This window comes from Scardinius erythrophthalmus (genome assembly GCF_964197995.2).
Source record: "Scardinius erythrophthalmus genome assembly, chromosome: 8".
Taxonomy (NCBI): Eukaryota; Metazoa; Chordata; class Actinopteri; order Cypriniformes; family Leuciscidae; genus Scardinius; species Scardinius erythrophthalmus.
Window position 1 is genome coordinate 46,238,591 of NC_138228.1, and position 25,161 is coordinate 46,263,751.

Consider the following 25,161-nt stretch of genomic DNA (forward strand, 5'->3'; position numbering starts at 1 on the left):
CAACGTGACAGCTGTTTGGAAGGGATCAAACGTCAACTGATTCGTTGAGATATTTTTATAGTGATTTATTATAAATGCTAATCTAGATAAATTACTAACGCAATTGCTGCGAATGAAAATCTGCCCAAGAAACACAACACATGAGCAACTCTGTAATTTTACTGGCATTTCCTTGATAAATAAAACAAAGCTCAAGTAGAAGCGCCGAAAGTGCGCCTGCTGAAACCTTCCCTGGCGTTTCCAACCGGGGTGATGATGACGTACCTCCGAACAGTCAACAGACACACATACACAGTCGGTCCGGACTGGAGCTTCAACGGGGCCAATATTTTTCCTTTTTTCCGCTTGTCTGTGCGTTTAAGCGATGTGAAAAGCATCGTTCATACAAGCCGGCCCGAACAGAGTGTTTAAACGGAGGAAACGAGTCGGTTCGTGGCGGTTTTTGGGGATGAGCGCGCGCTCCGGACTGTGACGCCTGTGTTTATTCCTGTTCACTGCGACACGGAAAGTGACAGTGCAGGATTCCTCGTCTTGACAGCTTAAAAACACCACTGGAGCGTTAATCATTTAGATGATTGGCCTAAAGAGTCCGTTTTAGTACTTTATTCGTCTTGGTGTGGGACAGCAGGCCAGTCGAGAAAGCCTGGTCTTCATCAGCATAATCTTCATCATCCCACGGCTTGTTTATACTTGCTTTAAATGCATCTTAACTTATTCTTCATCGGTATTCCTATTCGTAATGGTGGACAGGGGCATTAAAAATACAATGATTGCTGAGAATGTCAACATGAAGTGCATGTGAGACTTTTAATGCGGCTAGAACTGATTCAATTCGACTGTGAAAGATGTTGTAGGTGTTTACAACTTTGATTAGAGCACATAGATACTGCTTTTCCTGATGCAACCCTTAAAAATCAAGACTACAGCAATGTATGAGTGCATTTAAGGGCATACAAAAAACAGGCGCTTCTATGATGTGAACTTTTAGTTAGTGATGCACTCACTAAGGAGATCTTGAACGGTTTCTCCCTGGAATTGAACTGCATTGGAGGTGTTTGAGGGAACTTGTAACTTGTTTTTAGTGTTCGACGGGCAGTGGCGTGCTCCAGCTCCCTGGAAATGAGAAGATGAATTGCGAGGAGCAAGCTGTAGATTTGTGCAATGCTATAGATTTGTGCAATGTGCCTGACAACACTATATCACCAGAGATCCTTCCCCGGGACACGCTGGATGGAGACCAAGGGGAACGGGACGCTGCCGTCCTGGCCAGGTTAAAAGACCTCCATTTAAAGGATGATGGTCCCACAGAGCTCAAAGCGCCGCATAGTAAAAACAATGGATCCATTGCGGTATCCGCCGACCCCTTTAATGGTTCTGTCGGTGACCTGCAACAGAGTTTAAGTGAACCGCCAGAGATCAACTGCTCTGTCGGAGATGGTGGTGGTGATGAAGCAGATGATGGCGAGATGGACATCGGAGTCGATTTAAGTCTCGATGAAAATGGGGTTTTAGAGCTCGAACCAGCGGCCCAGACTCAACGCGAGGAAAGTGCCTCTAGTGTTAACTCACAAATATCAGTCATCGAACTGCATTCGCAGGAACGCAGGGACGACGACGTGCCCGTCTCGGCTACAACACCGGACGAGGGAGTTGGGATTAAGCACGGGTCAAAGAGAGTGACCTTTCCATCAGACGAGGACATCGTCTCTGGTGCCGTTGAGCCGAAGGACCCTTGGAGACACGGTGAGTGGATCTTTCAGACTGTCAATATCTGCGTATCCGATTGGAATCTGAACGTATTGGCAAAAAAATCCATTTCGAGCTATATATGGTCTGTTCAAATCTAATCCGTTTCAGCCTGTCTTCACCAGCCGCTGCAAGTCGCCCGTTTCCACACTCCTAATAAAGCTGCGCCTGCCAACATTTCTGCTTTATTAGACGTAGTAGTCCTTATTGTGTGCTAGAAAGCATTGCAAAGTGTTGGAGGCCTTCCAATGCAACATCACAGTCATAGAAACCTACACAGATTTTCAGAAAATGAAAGGGCGTACACACATCAGACCAAAACACCTGCGATACACAGTGTAGATCTTTGAGAACTGATTCCAGTCGGATACTCGGATACACACAGTGGGCTATTTGGTTATTTTGAACCCTTAAATATTAAGAGTTCGTCTCTTGTGGCTTGCACTGGTTTGCGTAATTGAAGTTGAAGAGTTGAAGCCAAGGCTTTGAACATGGCTTCTGTTACCTGTCATGCTCCGAGAATGGTGGCTTTTTCCTGAAAGACTCCATGTGACATTTGATCCGCAAGTCCTCCGGGGTCATTCAACGGCTCCATAACAACTGCAGAAAGCTTTTGCGATCCTGCGTGTGGGGAAACCTCTCCAACTCTTCCAGACGGTGTTGTGTACAGCTCATTCTGAGGTCTCGGCATCTCGTAGACAACTCAATGACCCAGGGTGCCTCGCATCGTTCGGTTTGATCGGCTGCGACGTGTCTGATGTTTTTGAGCCAGCAACATATAGCTAACAGCCTCGTTCTTTGCTTTCTAGGCCAAAGGCTTTGAGGTGTGTCTCTGTTTACCCTGTGGGGAATCTCCTTCGCCTATCACACTGGTCAAGGTGTTGTGTGTGTGTGTGGAAACTCAACGCTTAAAACAACAAAGCCGTCGAGACACAATACATGCAATGTTTAGTCTGACAGCCGCTGTTTGTTTACTTAGTCGTGTCACGGTATAAAGGAAGTCTCAACATATCAACATTTGATATTGTACTTGGTTTAGCCTAGTTCTTTTAATCTATAACTCAATTTAGTCATCGTTAGAAGTCTGTCAAAGACACTTGACTTGAGCTTTAACTAACTGGTATCATTTATTGATTATAGACATATAATTGTGAACATGTATGTAATTGGTTTGCGTTCAAATATGATTATAGGCTCGGCTGCGTAACCTTTAGGTTGCAAAAATGTACAAAAACAATAATATATGCTAACATCACGAACAACACTTTTATAGTATTAATCTTGGTTAATGCTAATTTCTTATTCTGACACATTTGTGACCCTGGACCACAAAACCAAGGTCACATGGGCCTTTAAATTGAGATTTATACATCATCTGAAAGCTGAATAAATAAGCTTTCCATTGATATATTTGTTAGGATAGGACAATATTTGGCTGAGATACGACTATTTGTAAATCTGGAATCTGAGGGTGCAAAAAAATCAAAACATTGAGAAAATCGCCTTTAAAATTGTGCATTTATGTTGGCGATTGTGCTGCATTCACTCACAAAAATACATGTTTTATATATTTACGGTAGGAAATTTACTAAATATCTTCATGGAACATGATCTTCACTTAATATCCTAATGATTTTTGGCAAAAAAGAAAAATGGATAATATACAATGTATTGTTGGCTATTGCCACAGATATACCCGTGCGACTCAAGACTGGTTTTGTCATCCAGGGTCACATTTCAGGTCGTTTAAATGAACATTAATGTATTATGAACCAACTTGAATTAACAATGAACAATAGTAGCCTATTCATGTGTGACCCTTTATAAATTCTGTAAAAATTGTTTGCTGTTAGTCCATGATACGCAATGTATTAACCAAGTTTAACAACTTTAAGTGTTACATGTACGTTCGTTTGAAAGATCATTAGTGGTGTTTACTAATTTAAAGCAAAAGCATTGTGTAATTTGGTATCTTCGTATTCATTACTTAAACCTATTCTGGAAAAAGACAGTTTTATGTGCATTTGAAAGGATCTAGGTGCCGTTATCCCAGGATATTTGTGGTAATAGCCTGTAATGTGTAGGTATCTGATCAGCTAGCTCAAAGGTTGCTGGGTAATTTCCAAGTAATGTTGTCCGTGGAGATTTCCCGCAATCCCGATCCTGCTCCGCCATTATTATGACTTTGAGCGGAGCACAGTGTACTTGGTCGCTGTCCTTGCAAATATTGGACTTAGGCTAGAGCAACTAGGAGTACATTGCAAAGGAGTTACTATAGTTTGTTTAATTACCCATGTGAGTGAACCCTGATCGCATTAAAGCTGATCTTAGGCTCGCTTTTATATCACAGGTGTTGGCAGGTCTTATTTCACAGTCACACATTGTTCTCTTTGTTATTTAGGCATGAGGAAGTAGTTTAGGTCACGTGACTGTACTGTACATTCTATAGTTTCCTTATATTCTGAGTTGAACTTCCCACTTTTGTAGTTTGGTTTCCTACTCCCTTTCCTCTGACCCGGAGTTTCTGGTCACTATAGTGTTTGTGTGTCTCCTATCATTGACTTCAGTTGAAACCAAGCTGTTTGTTCTCTGTTATTTATAGTTACAATGATGACTTAAAATCCTTAAAGCTTATAATGTTGTTTATGTGTCTATGTGGTGTTTTTAATATGCTTTAAGACAAACCATGTGTAAATTCAAAGTCGACACCATTGCTGAGTATTTTCTCCTTAAAACTGCAGTGAACCTCAAACTCATTTGCATATTCATAGATCCGCGTATACTAAATGAGGCAAGACTGTTACATTCAAGCTATTCAAAGGCATGAAGACATTTTTTTCAAGAAAAACAAAACAAATAAAACGTTAAAATATGTCATTTTGGTGATCAAAGATGAGTTTTAATTATGGATATAATTATTGACCACAGGATGACTTTAACAAATTTTAGGGAAGTTTTTTAGGGATGTTTATAATAAGATAAAAAGAATCAGTTATAACAAAATCTTTACCGGTCAAAAGTTGGGGGTTTGTAAGATTTTTTTTTTTTTTATACAGTATATATATATATATATGTATGTATATATATATGTGTATATATATATATATGTATATATATATATATATATATATATATATATATATATATATGTATGTATCTATTAATATACATGTATATGTATGTATCTATTAATATACATGTATATGTATATTAAGATTGTTTTTTACATATATTATATGTATATTGTTCTTTCTAAGCCTGCAGTTACTTGATCTAAAAAAATACAGTAAAATGCACTTTTTTTGTAGAAACCATCTGAAATGGAAATATTTTGTAATAATAATATCTATATTTTACTGACCCCAAACAGTTGATTAGTTGTGCAAACTTAAATATGTATTGTTGCATTTATGCTGATTTATAACAGATAATGCCTTCCTAACACTGATGAGCATTTGTCAAAATGCAGAAATAATTGATAGTTTTGGAAGTATCCGTGAGAATGTTAAACTATACGGGTCAGTAATTTTTTGTGCATCAGATGCAACACTTCTGTATGTTTATGAATTTATGGATGGTTATGTTGTAGTTTTATAATTTCCAGCTCATTGTAATTTTTTTTTGTGCCATTGTCACAAGATTTCATTTTGTTCATTTAGTAGGAATTAATGTGACAATATGTTTGGTTACACTTTATTTTAAGGTGTCATTGTTACAGTGTAAAATATATTTAAGTCTGAGTAATAATGATTAACAACATGAACTTACTATAGGGTTAGGGTAGGATTAGGGTTTGGTTTAGGGTTAATTGCTTGTAATTATACATAATTTATGCTCGTATTACTATGGTAAGCACATGTAACATATAACAAGGACACTCTAAAATAAAGTGTTACCATATGTTTCATATCCATAATTTATCTGGATGATGATTTTCTCATGTTATTCACCTATAGTTCCTGGATTTGGATGTTTCTAAACGTCCCGAGGCTTACAGGGCGGATATCACTCATGTGCGGCCGTCTGATCGATCATTAATCAGGATCCCGGTCTAAAAACCTGCCATGTGACAAACCTGCAACCGCTGCAACCCATTTTGAGTTTCTACCGTTTCATTTATTTTTACTTTATCGCTTTGTTCATTTTATTTTGTTACAATCCATTTCATTTTATGTGAAATAATAGATAATATCTAAAGATGTTAGCTTAGTCCAGAGGGAGATTTGACACTTTTAAACGCTGCTGATGGTTTCATTCAGGTCCTTGTTGATGTGTCTCAGCTAGAGGGAAAGGGCGTGGGTGTGTTTCTCTCCCTCTCTCGACACACACACACACACACACACCGTGGCACTGCTGTGTGAATGACTTTGAGGTCCGCTGGAATGAGGTGGTGTGTGAAGATCTATTTTTGGCCGTATCGCTCAGATGTGACTGACCCGTGGCGTCCCTGAGAGCCTCAGCGCCGGCCCTCGTGCACTTCTGACTCATGCCATAAAATATCACTCAGTTTTTCAATGATGTTTATTTGCAAGAATACTTTGGTCAAGTTTGGCCTCTTAATTTTAACTAACCATTTTTATTTATTTTTGCTTGGTTTGCTCCATTTCAAAGGTTTTTTTACTTTTATCTAGATCTATTGGTGTTATTAGTATGATGCTTTATCATTTCAGGGCACCTAACAGGCTAATCAGACTAATTTGCTCTTTCCAAACAAAGAAATGGTGGCATTTCCTCATCATGAATATGAAAATATCACATCCTTTTACCAACCCAAGCGATGATTGGCCTTCCTTTTTATAAAAGTCTGACTTTCGTTGTCACTGCAACTTTAGGGCAATAGCAATGAGTTCAAAGAGCTATAGGAGGAATAGAAGATTGCTTTCATTTTTTATGGTATGTTGGTCTGTGAGTTATTGGGAGGCTTACGGAGGAGATTGTTGTTTATGACACAATCTCATTTGGTCTGTGGTATTTCAACTATGGGAGCAACTTTATGCTGAGTCTGAAACATTGGAGCTTTATTAAAGTTGTAGAACTTTTCAGGAAACAGCTTTAATGTTCAGGGGTTCTGTTTATTATTACAGTCACTTTATATAAAGATCTTGGGAACTTTTTTTCCATGGCGTCATTATTGTGGCAAAGTGACAACTGTCTCTCAGTTCCATAATTTGTCAAAATTAACAGTTTTGCTCCTTATAAAGGTCTTGCAAAAGTTTTTGTTCTTGTTTATCAAGGACATGAGTGTGTCAGAGGAGAGCATGCTTGAGTTGAAACATGAGACATGTGATGTGCGAGGAAAACTGTTGGACTTTAGTGGACAAATTAGTAGAGCTGGGACGATACAAACTTGGGTGCCGATACGATATGTATTGCGATTTATTTTTTTATAAGAATTGCGATTCTACAAGTATTGCGGTTCGATATTGCAATTTTTTTAACACTAGACCATCAGGAAATGTTAAATCATACACTATACATAGGTCATAATTACAAAAACAAATCATCACATCTTGACTTATTTCATAAGCATCATACAGCACTACATTCTCTTGAATAAATGATTCAATTACAAATACATTTTTAACAGTCACTTGTCGCCACTCAGTGGCGAAACTATGTAAACGATAAATGCGTTATTTCAAGCACCAAGTTTCTATCAAAAGCCGATTTTTATCAACTTTAAACTTTTCTCCCAGTACTTCTATGATAATTTTAACTATTGCACCACAGAAATAATGATACTATGATGTTGAAAATACTGTTTGTGAAGCTGTTTCATGACGACTCTCTCCGGGTCAGCGCCAACGCAGCTGTGAATGTTGCGATATGATTTTGTTGATTGATTTTGATTCTGCTGAAGACGAGTCATATGGCTGTACTTCCGCACCTCTTCAACCAATCGCTCTGTCACTTGGTCCATTTCCGTGTTCTTCACTGAACTTTCACTGAACTTCTGAATTTAAAAATGGCGGACGCTGCAGAAGAACACGCCAGAAATACGTAAGAGGAAACACGATGTTACCAAGCCGACCAATCACAGATCTTGCGGTCCGCGTCATCGTGACGTGTAGTTACATTTTTGAGGAGGTGTGCATCAGGGTACAGCGTACCAACTGCATGTACCCGACGCAGAAGTATTGGCCATCAGTCTTCATTTGGGATATTATTACGACCATAGATATCATATAAAGGCTAGATGTCTCGTCCGCGCTGCTGGCCAATGGAGGTCGACGTCCGCACACGGCGGCCATCTTACCACAGGGTGCTCGCTCACTCGTAACATGGTGCATGTACTTTTAAATAACCATAACTTGCTCAATTTTCTACCGATTTTCAAACGGTTTGGTTTGTTATAAACGTCAGAGATGTAGCTATGACACTGCATACATATGAATAATTATACAAATGGACTTCCATATGAAAGAATTATAGCCACGTTAATGACGTTTGTAAGAAACCAAACCGTTTGTAAATCCGTCAAGATTTCAGCGAGATAAGAGTATTTGTGTGCGTGCTGATCACTCACCTTAATTCACAGAGCACTGTGGTAAGATGGCCGCCGGGGATGCCGGAAGTGACTCCACCTTAAGACATCTAGCCTTTATATGATATCTATGATTACGACAGTCAACACTCAAAGATAACGACACATTTCATGCTCTGTTGGAACGAAAGTGGCTAACTTCTGTCAACCTCATACAAGCAAGGACAAAAATAAAGCATTTTAATTTGAATTAATATCGATTCTGGAATAAAAAAAATCTATTTTAGAATCTTTTTTTTTTCAGCCCTGCAAATCAGTGTAGCCTATCTACAGGGCCAAAAGTGCCCATAGTTGAAGAAACACATTACCAAAACTAGCTTTTGTGCTGCGTTTGGCCTCAGGCCTTCTGCTCCGAGGAAATGAACTTGCTGATGTCTAGGCTTGTCTGATGGGAAAGGAGGACCGCATGCAGTCTTGCTCAAGTGTGCGAGTGTTTCTGTCCTATCCCCCGAGGGGCCTGATTCTGTCTGCTGACAGCACCTCACGTTAATTGCCAACATTTAACTTTTGTTTACATATCATCTTTATCAGAGTTTAAAGGAGCTGTCATTATCTTCGCTCTGAGGAAGACCAGTACTTGCTGTACTTTACAGTTAGAAGTTTGAGCACTCAAAGAATCTGTATAAACTGAGACCTAATTATATTTCTACCAGAAGGATTCACTTCTATAAACTTGTGTGATGTGCCATCTTGATTAGTGGTTGACCAATATTGTTTTTTTTGATTGGCAAAAAATTAGAGAGAAGGGGCGGCCGAGATAAAGCCAAAATATATATAATTTATATTTATTTATTTTACATCATATTTAATCATTTAGAAATGAATGTGCAAGTGGTTTTGGGATATTTTGATACAAAATTCGTACATATTGTACCTTTAACATTCAGAAGTTTCAGGGCAGGGAAGTAGACTATTCCCGAGAATTTCAAGGATGTCTTTCACAGGAAAGTGGCACAGTTCATTTACACTGGCAAATGATATTCTGTGGTTAGCTTTAACGGCTTGCTCCAGGACAAGCTTTTTGTGTTCCAAGTTGTCATCAAGATGCATTTCTGCATTCCTGTATAACTGCATAACATTCCTGTCAATGACCTTCAAAACCATAGGGTTTGGTGTAAATGTACTGATTTTGTTGAACCGTATTGTTGAAATGGATCATATTTCCAAGCGATCGACACATCAGCTCAGAAAGAAAAAGGGGCGCGGTGTATTCAGAACGCCTTTTTACAAGCTCTTCCGGTTCTCTAATGTTTGCTGCTTTTACGTCGACGGTGTACTTGCAAGTATGTGCAAGTATGCGTTTGAATGGATTGGATAGTGTGGTGGGGTTTAAAGAGATTTGTAAAAAATTTAGTTTTACTGCCTTTTTTGAATTGTGCTATGAAATGTTCCCTAACTTTATAGTTCATATTGTTTTATCTGTCACTGGTGTACTTGATGTAATGTTTTGCATTACATAAGTTTACTAAAGTTACTCTAGGAGTGCACAATACAGTGATGTGTCCTCCCTCAGCTTTCCCTCGAAGTCCTCCGAGATCCAGCTCGACCGATCCACCTCGACTGAACGGCATCTGCAGAATACAGAACTTCTAGTCGTTTCCGCGGATCCATTAGGGGTGGGGATCTCTAGGCACCTCACGATTCGATTACGATTCAGAGGGCTGCGATACGATGATAAAACGATTATTGATGCTTTTTTTTTTCTATACAGATTTAGTTTTTTCTCACTGTGTGACTATTGGTACTTTTAAAACAAAGTATTTTGTAATGATCCATAATGAATTAACTTGTATTATATTTTATTAATTAAACAAATGGACAAATTTCCCCTAGAAATTTTTCCAGCAGCGGTGCTGTTACGTGCCGAAGGTTGTTACCAAGCCGGTCGCGGGGGGTCCGGGGGTGCAAGATTCTTTTCTTTTTTTTAATAACCCCTTAAAGCATGACTTCTGGCAAGTTTTGTGGATAGAAATGGACATTTTGAGACATACAAATTTGACATACCATCAACAGAAGGCATGATTATTGCAGCACATACCTTGAACTGGTCATAAACAGGATTAGGACAGGATTATTCATGTTTTTCTTTTGTGTTAATTTTCAGCTGTAAGGTAGAAATTGATAGTGGAAAAATGAAACTCTTTCCTCCCTCACCTGCACTACTGATCTTTTTTTCTGTAACACACTTTAGCACTTAGATACATCATCATGTAACCAGTACTTTCATTTATTTTATCCTGTAGACATTTTGAACATTAAAATCCAAATGAAACTTTTCATTAGTTTAAAAGGTGACTAGCTTGCCTATTTTACTTCACTAACCTCCAGGGACGTGCAAAGAGTTCATCAGGGGCAGGGGCTCAAGTGTAATGCTGTGATTAATCGCATTTCCCCCAAACTTGTAATCATCAATATTTAAATGTAGAATCACTAATTAAATTAAACACACAAAAAAGGGGAAAAAAGATAAATGTTCACACAAATTGGACAGAAAATAGCCCTATATTAAAATATAAAACATCAATATATTATTCTTCATTCAGTTCTGCAACATACTCAGATTTAACAAATTTATTTTTTGACTAATTATCAAAATAAAGTATAGTCATACAAAGCTCTTATTACCAGAGCATGTGACCAGAGCAGGTAATTTTACCATTGTTGCCCAGCTTGTTGCCCGCTGCTTAATACATTATAGGGGAAACACTGGAAGTGATTTGGCAATAAATGTTGCGATAGAGTTTGTAATTCGCTTTGCCTTTTCCGAGTTGGGTGAAAACTTTTAAAGCTACACTGTGTAGGATTTTTCCCATCTAGCGGTGAAATTGTTTATGACTGCCAACTGAATATTACTTTCTAGCCCCTCCCGTTCCGAGGGCGTTTTAACTCCTACGGTGGCCGTATTATTTCAAATCTGCCGGCAGTCACGAGTAATCTCCCCCTCGCATTCGTCACGGCGCCACTGAGTGTAAAAGCGAGAAAGGCGAAGCTTGAATTTCCAGAATTTCCTTTGGCTAATGTATTTTCAAGATGGAGGCGCAACATGGCTGCCGCCATTCGAGCGACTCGCTCGTATGTATTATAAATGGCAAATTCTACGCTCACAAGAATACTTGATTAGTTAGTAGAAGTAATTGCACATTAATGAGCGCATATCATTTTGAAAGAACAAAGTGTTTTTTGCTAAGAATCAACTTAAAAAATTACACGGTGTAGCTTTGAAGTTGTCCTGGTTTCGACGTCAGCCCTGTTTGATCTGACGTGTTGTTTATAACAGAATTCTGTGCCGAATTTGAATGCTTCCAATTAGATCTCGCTGCAATATTATTAATTCTGCGGTGAATTCAAACACTTTCTCACTGGATCTCCCAGCGCTGTGTAAATAACAGTGTCGCGTGATTGAGATTGGCCCACAAGTAAACCTGTTCTGAGCTTGCGCTGCGCTAAACGGTCCGCGCACCACAGCTCAAACAAATAGCGCAGTTTCGTTTTACCTTTCGTTTGATGTTTCTCGTATGTAACAGAAGTTGCAGCTCTTATCAATTGGACAACGTGGTGGTCACACCAGTGCGACCTCTTGTTGCCCATTTGGTCGCAGTGTGGAGCCCGAGCGTGCCGCACAAGCCCTGTAAAGTGTCTTGATTGCGTGTTGAGTCTGTGGTGGAGCCCTACTTGCATAACCTTTGGCTCTTATCCAGGTCCTTTTTCCCTTCAACCCTTATTAAGCCAATATTACGCTAGATTTTAATGCTGAAGGTGCCGGCCGGATTTCTCGCTCAACCGTCATGAGGACTGTCCAGGCACCTTTTGCGTTCCGTCAACATTACGTTATCAATTAACATTTACAGGGTACCCGCGGGGTCTTAAAAGCATTGAAAAAGTCTTAAATTTGATAATCTCAAATTAAGGCCTTAAAAGCCTTGAATTTGGTATAGGCCTACAAAGTCTTGGATTTCGTTACAAAGGTCTTCATTTTTTTTTGCCTTTTCTATGATTAAATTCATACCGTAACAAAATTAACTGTTACTAATGTAGACTAATTAAAAATTAGTTGCGTAACGTTGAGTGCACCTCGTGCTTCACGTCATAGAAGAACGCGCGAAAGCGTGCGCACCCATTACTATGGTTACTAATCAGAGCTTTTCTGTTAAAAGAACATGTTTTCTACCCGGTCTTTTCAGTAGTATCTGGCCACAGCCATCCACGCGCGCTCTCTCTACATTGTTGAAGCAGCGCGGATGATCTGAAAACACAGACAAGCTGGAGTTCAGCGATCTTCATTTGAGAAGATCTGTCACGAGCCGCTTGCGCTGTTTGTGCGACTAAATCTGCGATCAAAATGCAGGCTGATATACAGCAGTGTTTTTAATGTTGATCATTATGCGAGCAAGAATGCAATGTTTCCCGACTATCCACACGATTTCAAATGTGACATTGATTTTATACAACAGTAAAAAAAAAAAAAAAAGAAGAAAAAAAAAGGGGTAACATTAAGTGATGTACTACATTTTAAACAGTATTGTCAGGCTTATTGCTCTATTTTGCAACAAAATCTGTGGCTTTGACAAAGACAATGAGTAACCGCCACCTACTGGCGATTTTAATATCATATTTTTATTAATATTAAACGTTTTTTAACATTGAATATTTATTGAACATTGTTTTATTTAAAGCATTATTTATTTTTTAAAGGTATAAAGGTGAAAAATTAAATGGAAAAATCGATTAAATGGGGCAAATGTTGTCCCTTAATGTAAAGATGTGACTGCAGTCGTGGAAGAGAGGGGGTACGGCACTCCAAACAAAAGGGATATGTAGAATTGCACAAGTGCTACTGCTAAAGAGTGCAATGTCAATACAGCCTGTTAGCTTAATTTTTATTTCTCATAAGCTTAATCGAATTGGCCTAGAGAGAATAATTATGACATTTTCTGTCTAAAGACTACATATAAAATAGCTACCAAAATTAAAGTAACTGCAGTTTGACTAAAAGTAATGACTAAAAGTTGACAAAAAATGCAAACACATTTCGTCAACTAAAACTATGAAAGGCAGAATGACTCAAATGTGACTAAGACCGATAAGCATTTTCGTCTGAAGATGAAGAGTAAGACTAAATCAAAAATGGCTGCCAAAATTAACATTGGCCTACACACGTGCACGCTACAACACTGCTGCGTATATATTTTATATGACTGATAATTTACATAAAATGTATTATTTAATTCAAGTAGTCTACTTGTACATAATTATTTTTTAGGGTTTAAAATGTATACAGATTTGACATTTTCCCCTCATACTTCTGTCGGAATTGGTACGAAGTTGGCATTGAATTTCATTTGAAATGGTATTAAAAAGGTCTTAAAAAGCCTTGAATTTAAGTTGGAGGATCCTGGGGGAAAATTGATTGTTAACATTTGTGATTCGATTCAGAATCGTCCACATCCGCATCGCGATGCATCTAAGAATCGATTTTCTTCCCCCACCCCTAGGATCCATGCGAACTGGAATAATTTTTTTGATAACGTTTTATCTGTACAGAGGTAAAGGGAAGGGAGGTGGAAATGTAGAGATCATTAACTGCAGATCTGGTGTGAATTGTACAAAATGGTACGATTATTGGACAAAAGTAAGCGTGAAGATCGTATGAAAACACACAAATTATCCATCAATTCCCCAAAACTTAAAATAGTTATGAATTGCCCTGAGATTGTGTTGGTTGTACAGTATTATGAAATAGAAATAAAGTGCTTGATCACACAAAGCTTATCAGAAACAGTAATCAAAGTTCAAATGTTTTAGATGTTGAATCTTGATATATTCAACACATCGTCTATGGAAAGCACAGCAGTTTCAGCGGCTGGATGAGGCGATCAGGCACTAAAAATACTACTTTTTTTCTAAAACTCTTTCAGACGAACAGCATTTACTGCTGATCTCAGAGCCGTGCTGCACTGACAAGCTGCACATTAATCAAATCTCAGACTTTGCCAAATCGCATGCGGTTTCGTTCTGATTAATCGTGTAGCCCTAGTTTCAGATATTATGTGCTAGTTTTAAATTAAAATTCTCTGTGATTTTAGGGCTATTTTACCAACTGATGGCAAGGTGAATTTGAGTAGATGCATGAAGTCAGTTGACACGTGTTCTTTCAGATGTAAATTTCAATGCAGCTTGTTATTTACTATATTTAAATTAAATCAGCTTTGTATCAGCCATTGGCATCATTCATCAAAATCTCTTTAGTTACCAACATTCTTCAAACATCTAAAGGAAGTCATTAGGTTAGGAATGACATGAGAACGAGTAAATGATGACAGAATGTTCTTTTTTTTTTTTGGTGAACTATCCCTTTAAACTGTCATGTTTCTGCAGGTTTTGCTAGGACTGTGTGCTGCAGTACCAGTCTCTGTGCATTGATCTAAGTGTAATGAGTTTTAATCTGAAGAAGCAGTCTTTAATTTACACGTCTGGCCAGCTCAGCAACACACTCAAGTAAGTGTTCTCCAACGGCCCTGTTGGAAAGACGCCATTCAGAGGAATGCAGACCACAGGTTTCCCCAAAGACTGTTTGCTGATAGACAGTTCTTCATTAATTCTCCCCACTCTCGTGATGCCATAATCTATATAGCCTATGTACGTAGTGGATGTAGCATTAGGAACGGATACTGGGATGCTTTAGTGTTGTGGCTAATCTGTATCACCGCAACATTTTCAAATGCCATGTTGAAATCTTACCACTGTGCAGGTCTGTGTTACTTGGAATCTGGAAGTGGTAAACACACACACACACCCCCACAATCACGTTTGGATGTTTTTTAAGGTTATGAAATCTACCCAGATGGCGTGTCCAAATAGCTGTGCAAATTTGGTGAAAAGACGAAGGCTGCACTTGAAAAACATGCATGCTTTCCTCCTCTTTAAAGACACTTCATGATGATGACTAAGTCATTTCATCTAATACTCTAATGCCATTTGCTGCTCTGCCTTCTGTGAAACTACTGGAGGAGTCAGCTGTCATGTAGTCAACAATTGAAATGAAATGGCATTTATCTGAGTGCAGTTGGAATGCTTTTTCTATCTGGGAACATTTACCCATGCTGAGACTTAGTACGCACTTTCCAAGCTAATGCTTTTCCAAGGACATGCTGTTCACAGAGTACACGGAGCACGTTTATTGCCCTTCTCAGACTCTGCCCAGTCTGACACAGCATACGGACCAGTCTTCCCTGCATAAATTACTAATTAAATGTAGATTAATCCTTATTAATAGGGATGCACCGAAATTAAAATTCTCGGCTGAAACTGAAAACTCTGGTTGCTCGTGGCTGGAAATCGAAACCGAATATTAACATGCCTAAGACTTTTGCACAGTACAGTACTTCTTCAGCATTTATTAATCTTAGATAATATTAATTTCAACATTTACTAATACGATATTAAAATCAAAGGTTGTATTTGTAAACATTAGTTAATGCACTGTGAACTAACATGAACAAACAAAGAACAGCTGTATTACTATTACCTAACATGCTAACACTTTTTTTAGTGTATTTGTTACATATGTTACATGTGCTTACCGTTGCTTAATATTACCAAGCGGCAACATTCTGATCTGAAAAATGAAGCCTACCCGGAAGTGCGAAAAACTGCAATACATCGAAAATCCGCTAGAGGCAGGTCCCAAAAGGGAGCAAATGTCCATAGCCCCCATGTTAAAATGTCCGTTTTCACAGCATAAATTCATGTTTTTACAGGTTGGTCCCATGGACTTTTATTGTATTTTTCGATAGGTTCCGAGTGCCTGACAACTGTGAGGGGGGTGAATTTTTTTCTAACTCGTTAGTTTAGATCGTATTTAGATATAAAATGTATGACAATAAGGGCGTGGTTAACTTTGATTGACAGCTTGATTGACAGCTGACAAGGCAGCGCCACGGAGAATGACAACATAAGAAGCGCCATTTTTTTTACCCAGTTGACATATAATACTACTGTTTCTGTATCATGAAATGTAGTTTTAAGAGTTTTTCAGGTGAGAATGTAGTTGTTTAAAGCTCAAATCTGTGGTTTATTTATAAAGATTTATGAAAATTGTATCCAGTTCAGGGCTCCAGACTAACTTTTTTTATAAGGAGCGCTGTAGCCCCTGACTTAAAATTTTAGGAGCGCAAGCAGAAAATTTAGGGGCACACCTTAAATCACCTTGCATTGCAATTATTCACATTTTCCCCCAAAATAACTGTATTACTGACAAATGCTTTGATAATAAATAGCCTTAACGTACAGAAATTACAATGTGCAGTTTTATTTTAAGTTCACAGGGCTCCAGACTAACATTTGAGGGCAGCGGCACTAAGTTCTACAGAAAGTATTTAGTAGCACTGTGGGATGACAAAGCACTGAGCTTAATTTGAGGTGTATAGATAAAGTTAACTTTAATTATTATCATTCATAATGTCTTAATATTAATTCAAAAGCAAAATGAGTGACAAAATAGATATTAGGGAGTGAAAATAGCCAGTAAGCATCCTCTGCAGCTATGTTTACAATAGTAATTTAATCTTTATCTTTTTTTTTTAAAATAAGTGTGAGTTTTCCTTCTTCTTGAAACTTTTAGTTTTATAAATAGGTACAATCTTTAAAGGATGAACAAAAAATGTTTTGGTCAACACATTAAAAATAACATTTAAATATGGTATTATAGTTTTCAAGTGCTGGAAGATATGTGTAGGCTACTGTTATAACCACAGTATACCATAGTTACAGTAAGTGTTACTACAGTAAATCCAAGGTGAATGTTGCTGATCTGTGGACCTAAAGCCTTCTATAACTTGTTCGCTCATTGCACATGTTTCTCCTGGTTTCCACGTCAGCGCTGTTTGATCTGATATGGTTTATAACAGAGAATTCTGCGTCAAATCTGAATGTTTCTCACTGGATCTCGCAGCAATGTTATTAATTCTGTCGCGAACTCAATGGATTTCTTCACTGGATCTCCACGATGTAACTGTTTCGGGTGATCGCGATCGGCCCGCGACTGGCGAGAGGAGCTCTGCGCTGTCTATTATTGGGTCGAACTATTAAACGGTCTGTGAAGCAGAATGAGTGCTGAGTAGCGCAGTTTTTTTCCACTTTCATTTTGTTTTTATTTATTAACATGTCACGGCACACTCTATGCTTGAGGCTGAGATTGAGTGTTTAAACTGCGAAGTGCCTGCACTGTCTGCAAACTTCGTTTTCCCCGCAGTTCTGGGGTAGCGACTGCAACATTCGCAGCTCATGGAGTTCATCTCCTTACAGTACCTCCACCAGCTGAATTCTCGGAGCCAGTCTTCCCGAAAATAGTGGGTTCAGGCCTTTATCACCTTACAAACCTCTGACTCTGAATCATCATCATCCGACTGTGTCTGTCCGTGACATTGATATTTGTCTCCGTCTCCTTCCCACGGACGTTTACGCGCGCTCGATTATCTCTAGGACCCTCCCCCTCCACACATTAGCCAGTTACAGTGGCCATTCCCTATTCTTCTCACACTCATTGGCCTGCCACACATTCCAGATTCATTGACGCGCCCCTTCCACGTTTAACGTGAAAAAAAAAAAAAAAATTACTGGTCGCACATGTGCGACTGGGTGTAAAATTCAGTCGCACACTCTCAAATTTTGGTCGCAAAATGCGACCATTTGGTCGCAGTCTGGAGCCCTGCAGTTGCCTGCAGTATAAGCTATACAAATAAAGCAAACAATTCAGTCAAACATACAAAGTCAGCGCTCGATCTAGTCTAACCATACAACGGTAAAGTTAAATAGCTTATAAAGTTATGAAACTTCCCCACAGCCTAAACGATTGGCCAGGGAACAAATTATAGATTCACGAGACCAAAAATCGCCCGTTAGATATAGACAAGACGAATTATATCTCATGTTTAACCACTACAGAGACGCCAGAGTCCGCGGCAAACGCCAGAACGACAAGCCGAGGAAAGGCAACTCTGTAGTGGTTAAACATGAGATATAATTCGTCTTGTCTATATCTAACGGGCGATTTTTGGTCTTGTGAATCTATAATTTGTTCCCTGGCCAATCGTTTAGGCTGTGGGGAAGTTTCATAACTTTATAAGCTATTTAACTTTACCGTTGTATGGTTAGACTAGATCGAGCGCTGACTTTGTATGTTTGACTGAATTGTTTGCTTTATTTGTATAGCTTCTTGTACCTTTACCTTTTACTTATACTTTTATAATAGCTAATATTGATAAAACTGAAATTTAACAAAAAGAGACTGGGTTGAGTTTTGTCATTTTAAATTTTAATACAACGAATATTATCTGTAATGTTGTTTACTGCAACATCTGTTGTTTAGTACAAATGCACATATTGCCTGGACCATATTAAAATGTTTAATATTTTTATATTAGGCTATATTTAAAACGAAAAGAGGCAGGTTTGTGTTTTATATTTAGTTTTTTTATAAATAGGCAAACGTTATGTGCAGTGAATATAATCAATACGCGTTGCCTGAACCACATTTGTGTGGCTACAATGTTTAAGATTTCCTTAAATGAAAACGAAAAGAGTTAGTATGGTGTTTTATAACATATTTCGTTGCCTAAAATATACACAGAGATAACCGGAGTAGCAGAGCGAGCTGAGAGACGCGCGCTGCGTCAGAAGGTGGGCGGGGTTAGGATTTCCCAAGATTTTCCAAGATGGCGCCGCCCATACCCCCTATAAACGGCTTCAAACCCGTTCTTCAGAAAGTCTATGGGTGACGTAACAGACGCTTTGTCCATATTTTTTAGTCTTTGAATATTACTCAGTACTTAAATATATAATTACACTGTAACAATGACACCTTAAAATAAAGTGTAACCCATAACTTTAACAAAGATTAATAAATACTGTAACAGATGTTTTGCTCATTGTTAGTTAATACATTAACTAATGAACCTTATAGTTACCAATCTTTCAATTAACCAAAAACGTTTGTAATGTGACTAACTGTTTTGTCCTGACGACATTGCTGTTTCTGTTGTAATTATTGAGCATTGGTTTGGTGTTGCTTATTAAAAACTGGAGAGACTGGATTACAAAAGTATTGCTGAGACTCCAGAAGACGTTCCTGAGCTCCGCTCATGGAGAATGAGCGATTGGAAATCTTTCAGAGCAGACTTTAGTTTAATTAGAGGAGAAGATGAAAGACACACGTAGCTGAATCGTCTCATTCGTTCATGTGTTCATTTTTATTTATAGCCCATGTAAAGTGACTGGTCATGATTAGTCTGCAGCTTATTAGATGAAAGCAAGCGTTGAAGGACTGCATCCAAACGGGTAATTATCATTAGAGTCATCAACCAGCACATCGTCACATGGTCACTGGTGTTCTCGGGTGTTTACACGTTTGTGTGTGCAAAAAGACAACAGAAACTCTATAGCACTTTGATTCTGTGAGTCTTTCTCTTGAAGACAGTGTTTTTACTTTTCTGCACAAGGAATATTTCAGGTTATTTTAAACCTGATGACCTCATGTACAATAATCAGGGATTCTCCGATCATGATTTTTGCAGCCGATATGACTATCGTTTTCTTGTCATCTTGATCGGCCTATCACACTGAAGGCATTTTCAATGATTTCACATCTAAGTGGCATCAAGTACATGGTCTTATTTGATATAAATCCTTTCAAATTTTGACGAAAATAGATTTTTATCATGTTTTGACTTTCAAGGTTCTTATGTTACAACACTGCTGAGACCCCCCCCCCCACCCCCCACCCCCCCAAAGAAAAATATGTAGTTTGTTATTATTCGTGATTGACATGAATCTGGGTCAAAAATTGTGTTGAAAATCTCAAAGCAATTAAAAATTGTGTCAAGAGTGTTTTACTGAACATAAGACCTACTTACATGTGTAAAAACCACAAAGCATAAAATATTAATACATAGAATAAGTAACAAGATCCTGGTTAATGAGTGCTGATCTTCCAGCACTGTTTCAGCGGTGCGCTCCTGTTTTATGTCACATAGTAAATCAAGACCTGTCAATCTGAGCGATCAATCCACCACCATTCTCCAGATCCAGTTTCCATTGTTTGAACTTTCAAATGAGGTTTTGGAAAACACTAGGTCATTTTCCTTCAATCTAGGGGTCATCTGTAGTAAAGAAATTCAGTAAAATCACTGAAGAATGCTTGAACAGAAACACAAAATTGACTTTTCCCATTGAACCTTCAGTCCTGCAAAGCTTGCATTGTGATTGGGTTTACTGTAAACATGTTTACCGTTCATTTATACACACAGATGTATGCTGTCCAAATGTGTATGTGGTAATCAACAGGGTGAAAATAAACCAGAATTTTAACTTTTGTGTCTCTTTGGTCACAGACTAGTCGTCAAGTCGATTTTAATGTTCTGTCATGACGCTTAAGCTTGACATCGACTGGTCTCTGATCATGGCCTATAGAGGGCGCAGCAGGATAAGAAATCAAGTCCACTTTTATGCTTCGTTTCCAAAAAGTGGCAAGTAAAAGCGCTCCACAAGATACAGTGTGTTTGATTAGGCTATACCATCTCGATGGGAAAATTTATCGGGTGAATGCACGTTTTAAACAGCTTATTTTACACGCAAATTAATCGCCGTTAATGCGCTGCTGCATCGTTCGATACAAATCGCAATGCTGAGCTCACTATACGATACTATTGCGATATTTTAAGCCAAAATAAAAAGGGTTTTTTTTATTACTGTATTATTATTAAAATAATATTATTATTATCAGGACCCACAAATATTCCTCCATTGGATTATTATACATATATTCAACATTTATATATAGTAGTTGTATGTAGTATTGTCACAATTCTGTAAACTTTAATTTTGTCCTCACGCTTTCACGCTTGGATCTACACAGACAAAGCCACGCGTGTACACTCTCCCGGTGCTCGCTGTGTCCCGTCTCTCCCGCTATTAATGCACTATACATATAAGAATAAACCATAGAAACTCTTTAAATAATCATACTATTAAAACTAAATGTGATATGATGATTGAAAGGATGTTTTTTATATATATTAAGTGGGTTATGTTAAGCATTTTTTTTATTCTTTTCTCTGATATCTCCCTATAATGTTGAAGTATTTTTTTGTGCCAAAACAGTTGTTTTGTAATAGGTTTTGGTGCTTCCTTTGCTTTAAGATTTCAGTCGCCTACTTTTATGTTATGGTTAATGTATTTGCATAACAAATAACACTGTAGTATCACCGCAGGGCAAATGCAAGCACATGTTCACACTGTAGGGCCCTGATATTTGAGCTTAAACCATCTTGCGAACTGTACGAATGTGTCACCTCAAAACAATAAGTATGAATGTATGAAGTCATATGACTGTAGACAGCGCTTAGAGGGTCTAGAACGCTTGATTCTTTTTAGTGTGTGTGTGTGTGTGTTACACAAAGGCCCTACTGAGAGCGCTCAAGAATCACAGTGTACACACACTGATCTCCTCCCAGACTCAGTGACAGATCCGTTTGCTCTCTCGTAGGACTGTGCACTTAGGCTAATCGTATTTTGATTTCAACTTTGCTTCTAACGATTATGAAAACCAGATAATCGAGGTAAATCGCGTCCCGCACACTTTCCTTTCCTTCACAGCGGTGGGCTATGTCAAACTTAACATCCAAATCAGTCGAACAAGTGAGTGATTTAAAATGCACTCTACTGTTGCTAAACTGCGGGACGTGCTTGATATTAAATAGCGTTATTAAAAGCGCAATAAGCCCCGAAGGAGACGTCAACACAGTCGGTCATGTCTTAAGTAAATTATAGACCCATTTCAAATCTACCTTTTATGTCTAAAATACTAGAAAAAGTTGTGTCCGCCCAACTGGGCTCTTTCTTGCATGAGATCTATGAAAAGTTTCAGTCTGGGTTCAGGCCGCACCATAGCACTGAAACTGCGCTTGTTAAAATCACAAATGATTTACTTTTAGCTTCTGACCAAAGGCTGTATCTCAATATTAGTTTTACTTGATCTTAGTGCTGCGTTCGATACTATAGATCACACAATACTCTTAGATCGACTACAAAACTACACTGGTGTTCAAGGACAAGCATTAAGCTGGTTCAGATCATACTTATCAGACCGCTACCATTTTGTCTATTTAAATGGAGAAAATCGATCATAACTCCAGTAAACTATGGAGTGCCGCAGGGATCTGTGTTAGGCCCTCTGTTATTCTCAATATATATGATGCCATTTGGAAATATTATAAGGAAACATGGAATTAGTTTCCATTGTTATGCTGATGACTAGAGCCCGACCGATATATCGGCAGGCCGATATTATCGGCCGATATTAGGCATTTTCAAAACTATCGGTATCGGCATTTATAACGGCCTATAAATTAATATTTCAAAAATAAAATAAAAATGGACGAAACACCCTTCAACCATGTTATGAGGGTTGCCGTTGTATAGTTAGTCCACCAGAGGGCACTCTACACCGTCCCTGTTGGCAACACTCGTGTATAACGCGCCTCACATTCTGACTGCAACCTGATCCAGCCCGAGTCGGGCAGAGAGAACCGCGAGTGAGATCAGCGGTGAAGTGTGTTCATGGTGAGTTGGTCACGACTCACGAGACATACATTGCTTGAATAACAATTAAAAGAACATCCCTATCAGTTCTCTTAACTCAAATAAGGATGACAAAATTCGTGACTCATGTCCAGTTTTGCTGCGGTTAAATAAGCCGAGAGTGAAGCGGAACAACGCGACGTAGGCTATATTCACATAAAATGTTAACACTGCAGTTCACAAAAGTTCATAATGTGCATGTGCTTTAATGCTTTGTCGGTTAAACATTTAATTTTAAATACTGATGCGCGTTTCTCAGCGCGTACATGTGAAGCTCACATGCACTATAAGCCTTTCTACCAGTACCTGGATACTGGACTAAGTTATCTTTCGAGTATTATTGTGCTAATACTGTTAAATACACACAAGACTTACATAAACAAAGTCGGTTGTCTAAAGTAAAGGCAAAAATTGAGAGAAAATCTGCTTGTTAAATGCGTGTACATTAGACGTGTCGTGCTCAGCTCTTAAAGAGACAGTAGCAATTGTAAACACATTGCCGCTTGTCCTTAAAGGGATAGTTCACCCAATAATAAAAATGATCTCATTATTTACAGGCACTCTAATGTTGTTCCAACTGTATTAATTTCCTTCTAATATTTTTCTAATATTAATAGTTTGAAGAATGTGGGTAACCAAACAGTAGCTGGTCCCCATTGACTACCAAAGAAAAAAAAAATATACTATGGAAGTCACTGGGGTACATCAACTGTTTGGTTACCCACATTCATCCAAATAACTTATTTTCAACAGAAGAAAAAAACAACTTGAGAGAGTAAATTATGACAATTTGAATTTGTTGTCAATTTGAATGTGAAATTGTTGTTTTTGTTCAAAGGACTAAACGTTTAGTCTTAAAAAAAATCTTAAGTTTGTATTTTTATACATTTTATTTATCAGAACTTTAATATATTTTGATGTTCCTCTGTTCTGTTGTGACAATAAAAGAAACAAGTTTCTTTTTAAAATGCATTATCATATTATTTTAGTTAAAACTCATAAATAACTACAAATAACTAATGTTAAGGAAATTTGTTAATGTTTTGTTGCGCGTTTCTGAAAAAAATAAAAAATAAATTTAAAACCAACAAATATTTGTACCGGCATCGGCCTTCAAAATCCTTTATCGGTCGGGCTCTAGTAGCCATCAAAAGTTTGTACACACCAATTGTAAAGTGTGTCCAAACTTACTGTTACTGTACTATAATACACATAAATAATATTGCTACTGTATTATAATATACACAGAAATAATATCGGCCGATATATCGGTATCTGGCTTTTTTTTTATCGGCATCGGTGCCCAAAAATCCATATCGGTCGGGCTCTACTGATGACACTCAAATCTATATTTCATCACGGCCGGATGAAAACGCTAAATTATCCAAATTGACGAGTGTGTTAAAGATATCAGTGTTTCCCCCTAGAAATTTTTCCAGCAGCGGTGCTGTTACGTGCCGAAGGTTGTTACCAAGCCGGTCGCGGGGGGTCCGGGGGTGCAAGATTCTTTTCTTTTTTTTAATAACCCCTTAAAGCATGACTTCTGGCAAGTTTTGTGGATAGAAATGGACATTTTGAGACATACAAATTTGACATACCATCAACAGAAGGCATGATTATTGCAGCACATACCTTGAACTGGTCATAAACAGGATTAGGACAGGATTATTCATGTTTTTCTTTTGTGTTAATTTTCAGCTGTAAGGTAGAAATTTATAGTGGAAAAATGAAACTCTTTCCTCCCTCACCTGCACTACTGATCTTTTTTTCTGTAACACACTTTAGCACTTAGATACATCATCATGTAACCAGTACTTTCATTTATTTTATCCTGTAGACATTTTGAACATTAAAATCCAAATGAAACTTTTCATTAGTTTAAAAGGTGACTAGCTTGCCTATTTTACTTCACTAACCTCCAGGGACGTGCAAAGAGTTCATCAGGGGCAGGGGCTCAAGTGTAATGCTGTGATTAATCGCATTTCCCCCAAACTTGTAATCATCAATATTTAAATGTAGAATCACTAATTAAATTAAACAAACAAAAAAGGGGGAAAAAAGAAAAATGTCCACACAAATTGGACAGAAAATAGCCCTATATTAAAATATAAAACATCAATATATTATTCTTCATTCAGTTCTGCAACATACTCAGATTTAACAGATTTATTTTTTGACTAATTATCAAAATAAAGTATAGTCATACAAAGCTCTTATTACCAGAGCATGTGACCAGA

The 25,161-nt window shown here is 38.0% G+C and overlaps 1 protein-coding gene across 2 annotated transcripts in view; it reads left to right on the forward strand.

The window, feature by feature from the left end:
- The first annotated feature begins 248 nt into the window (after positions 1-248).
- ppp1r37 (protein phosphatase 1, regulatory subunit 37) overlaps positions 249-25,161 on the forward strand; it is a 72,100-nt gene continuing 47,187 nt past the window's right edge. The window contains exon 1 of one of the 2 annotated variants that reach the window (XM_081372584.1): positions 249-1,743. In XM_081372584.1, coding sequence (XP_081228710.1) covers positions 1,128-1,743 — 616 coding nt within the window. In that variant the 5' untranslated portion in view covers positions 249-1,127. The remainder of the gene's footprint in view (positions 1,744-25,161) is intronic. The other variant, XM_081372585.1, reaches the window with a different exon arrangement.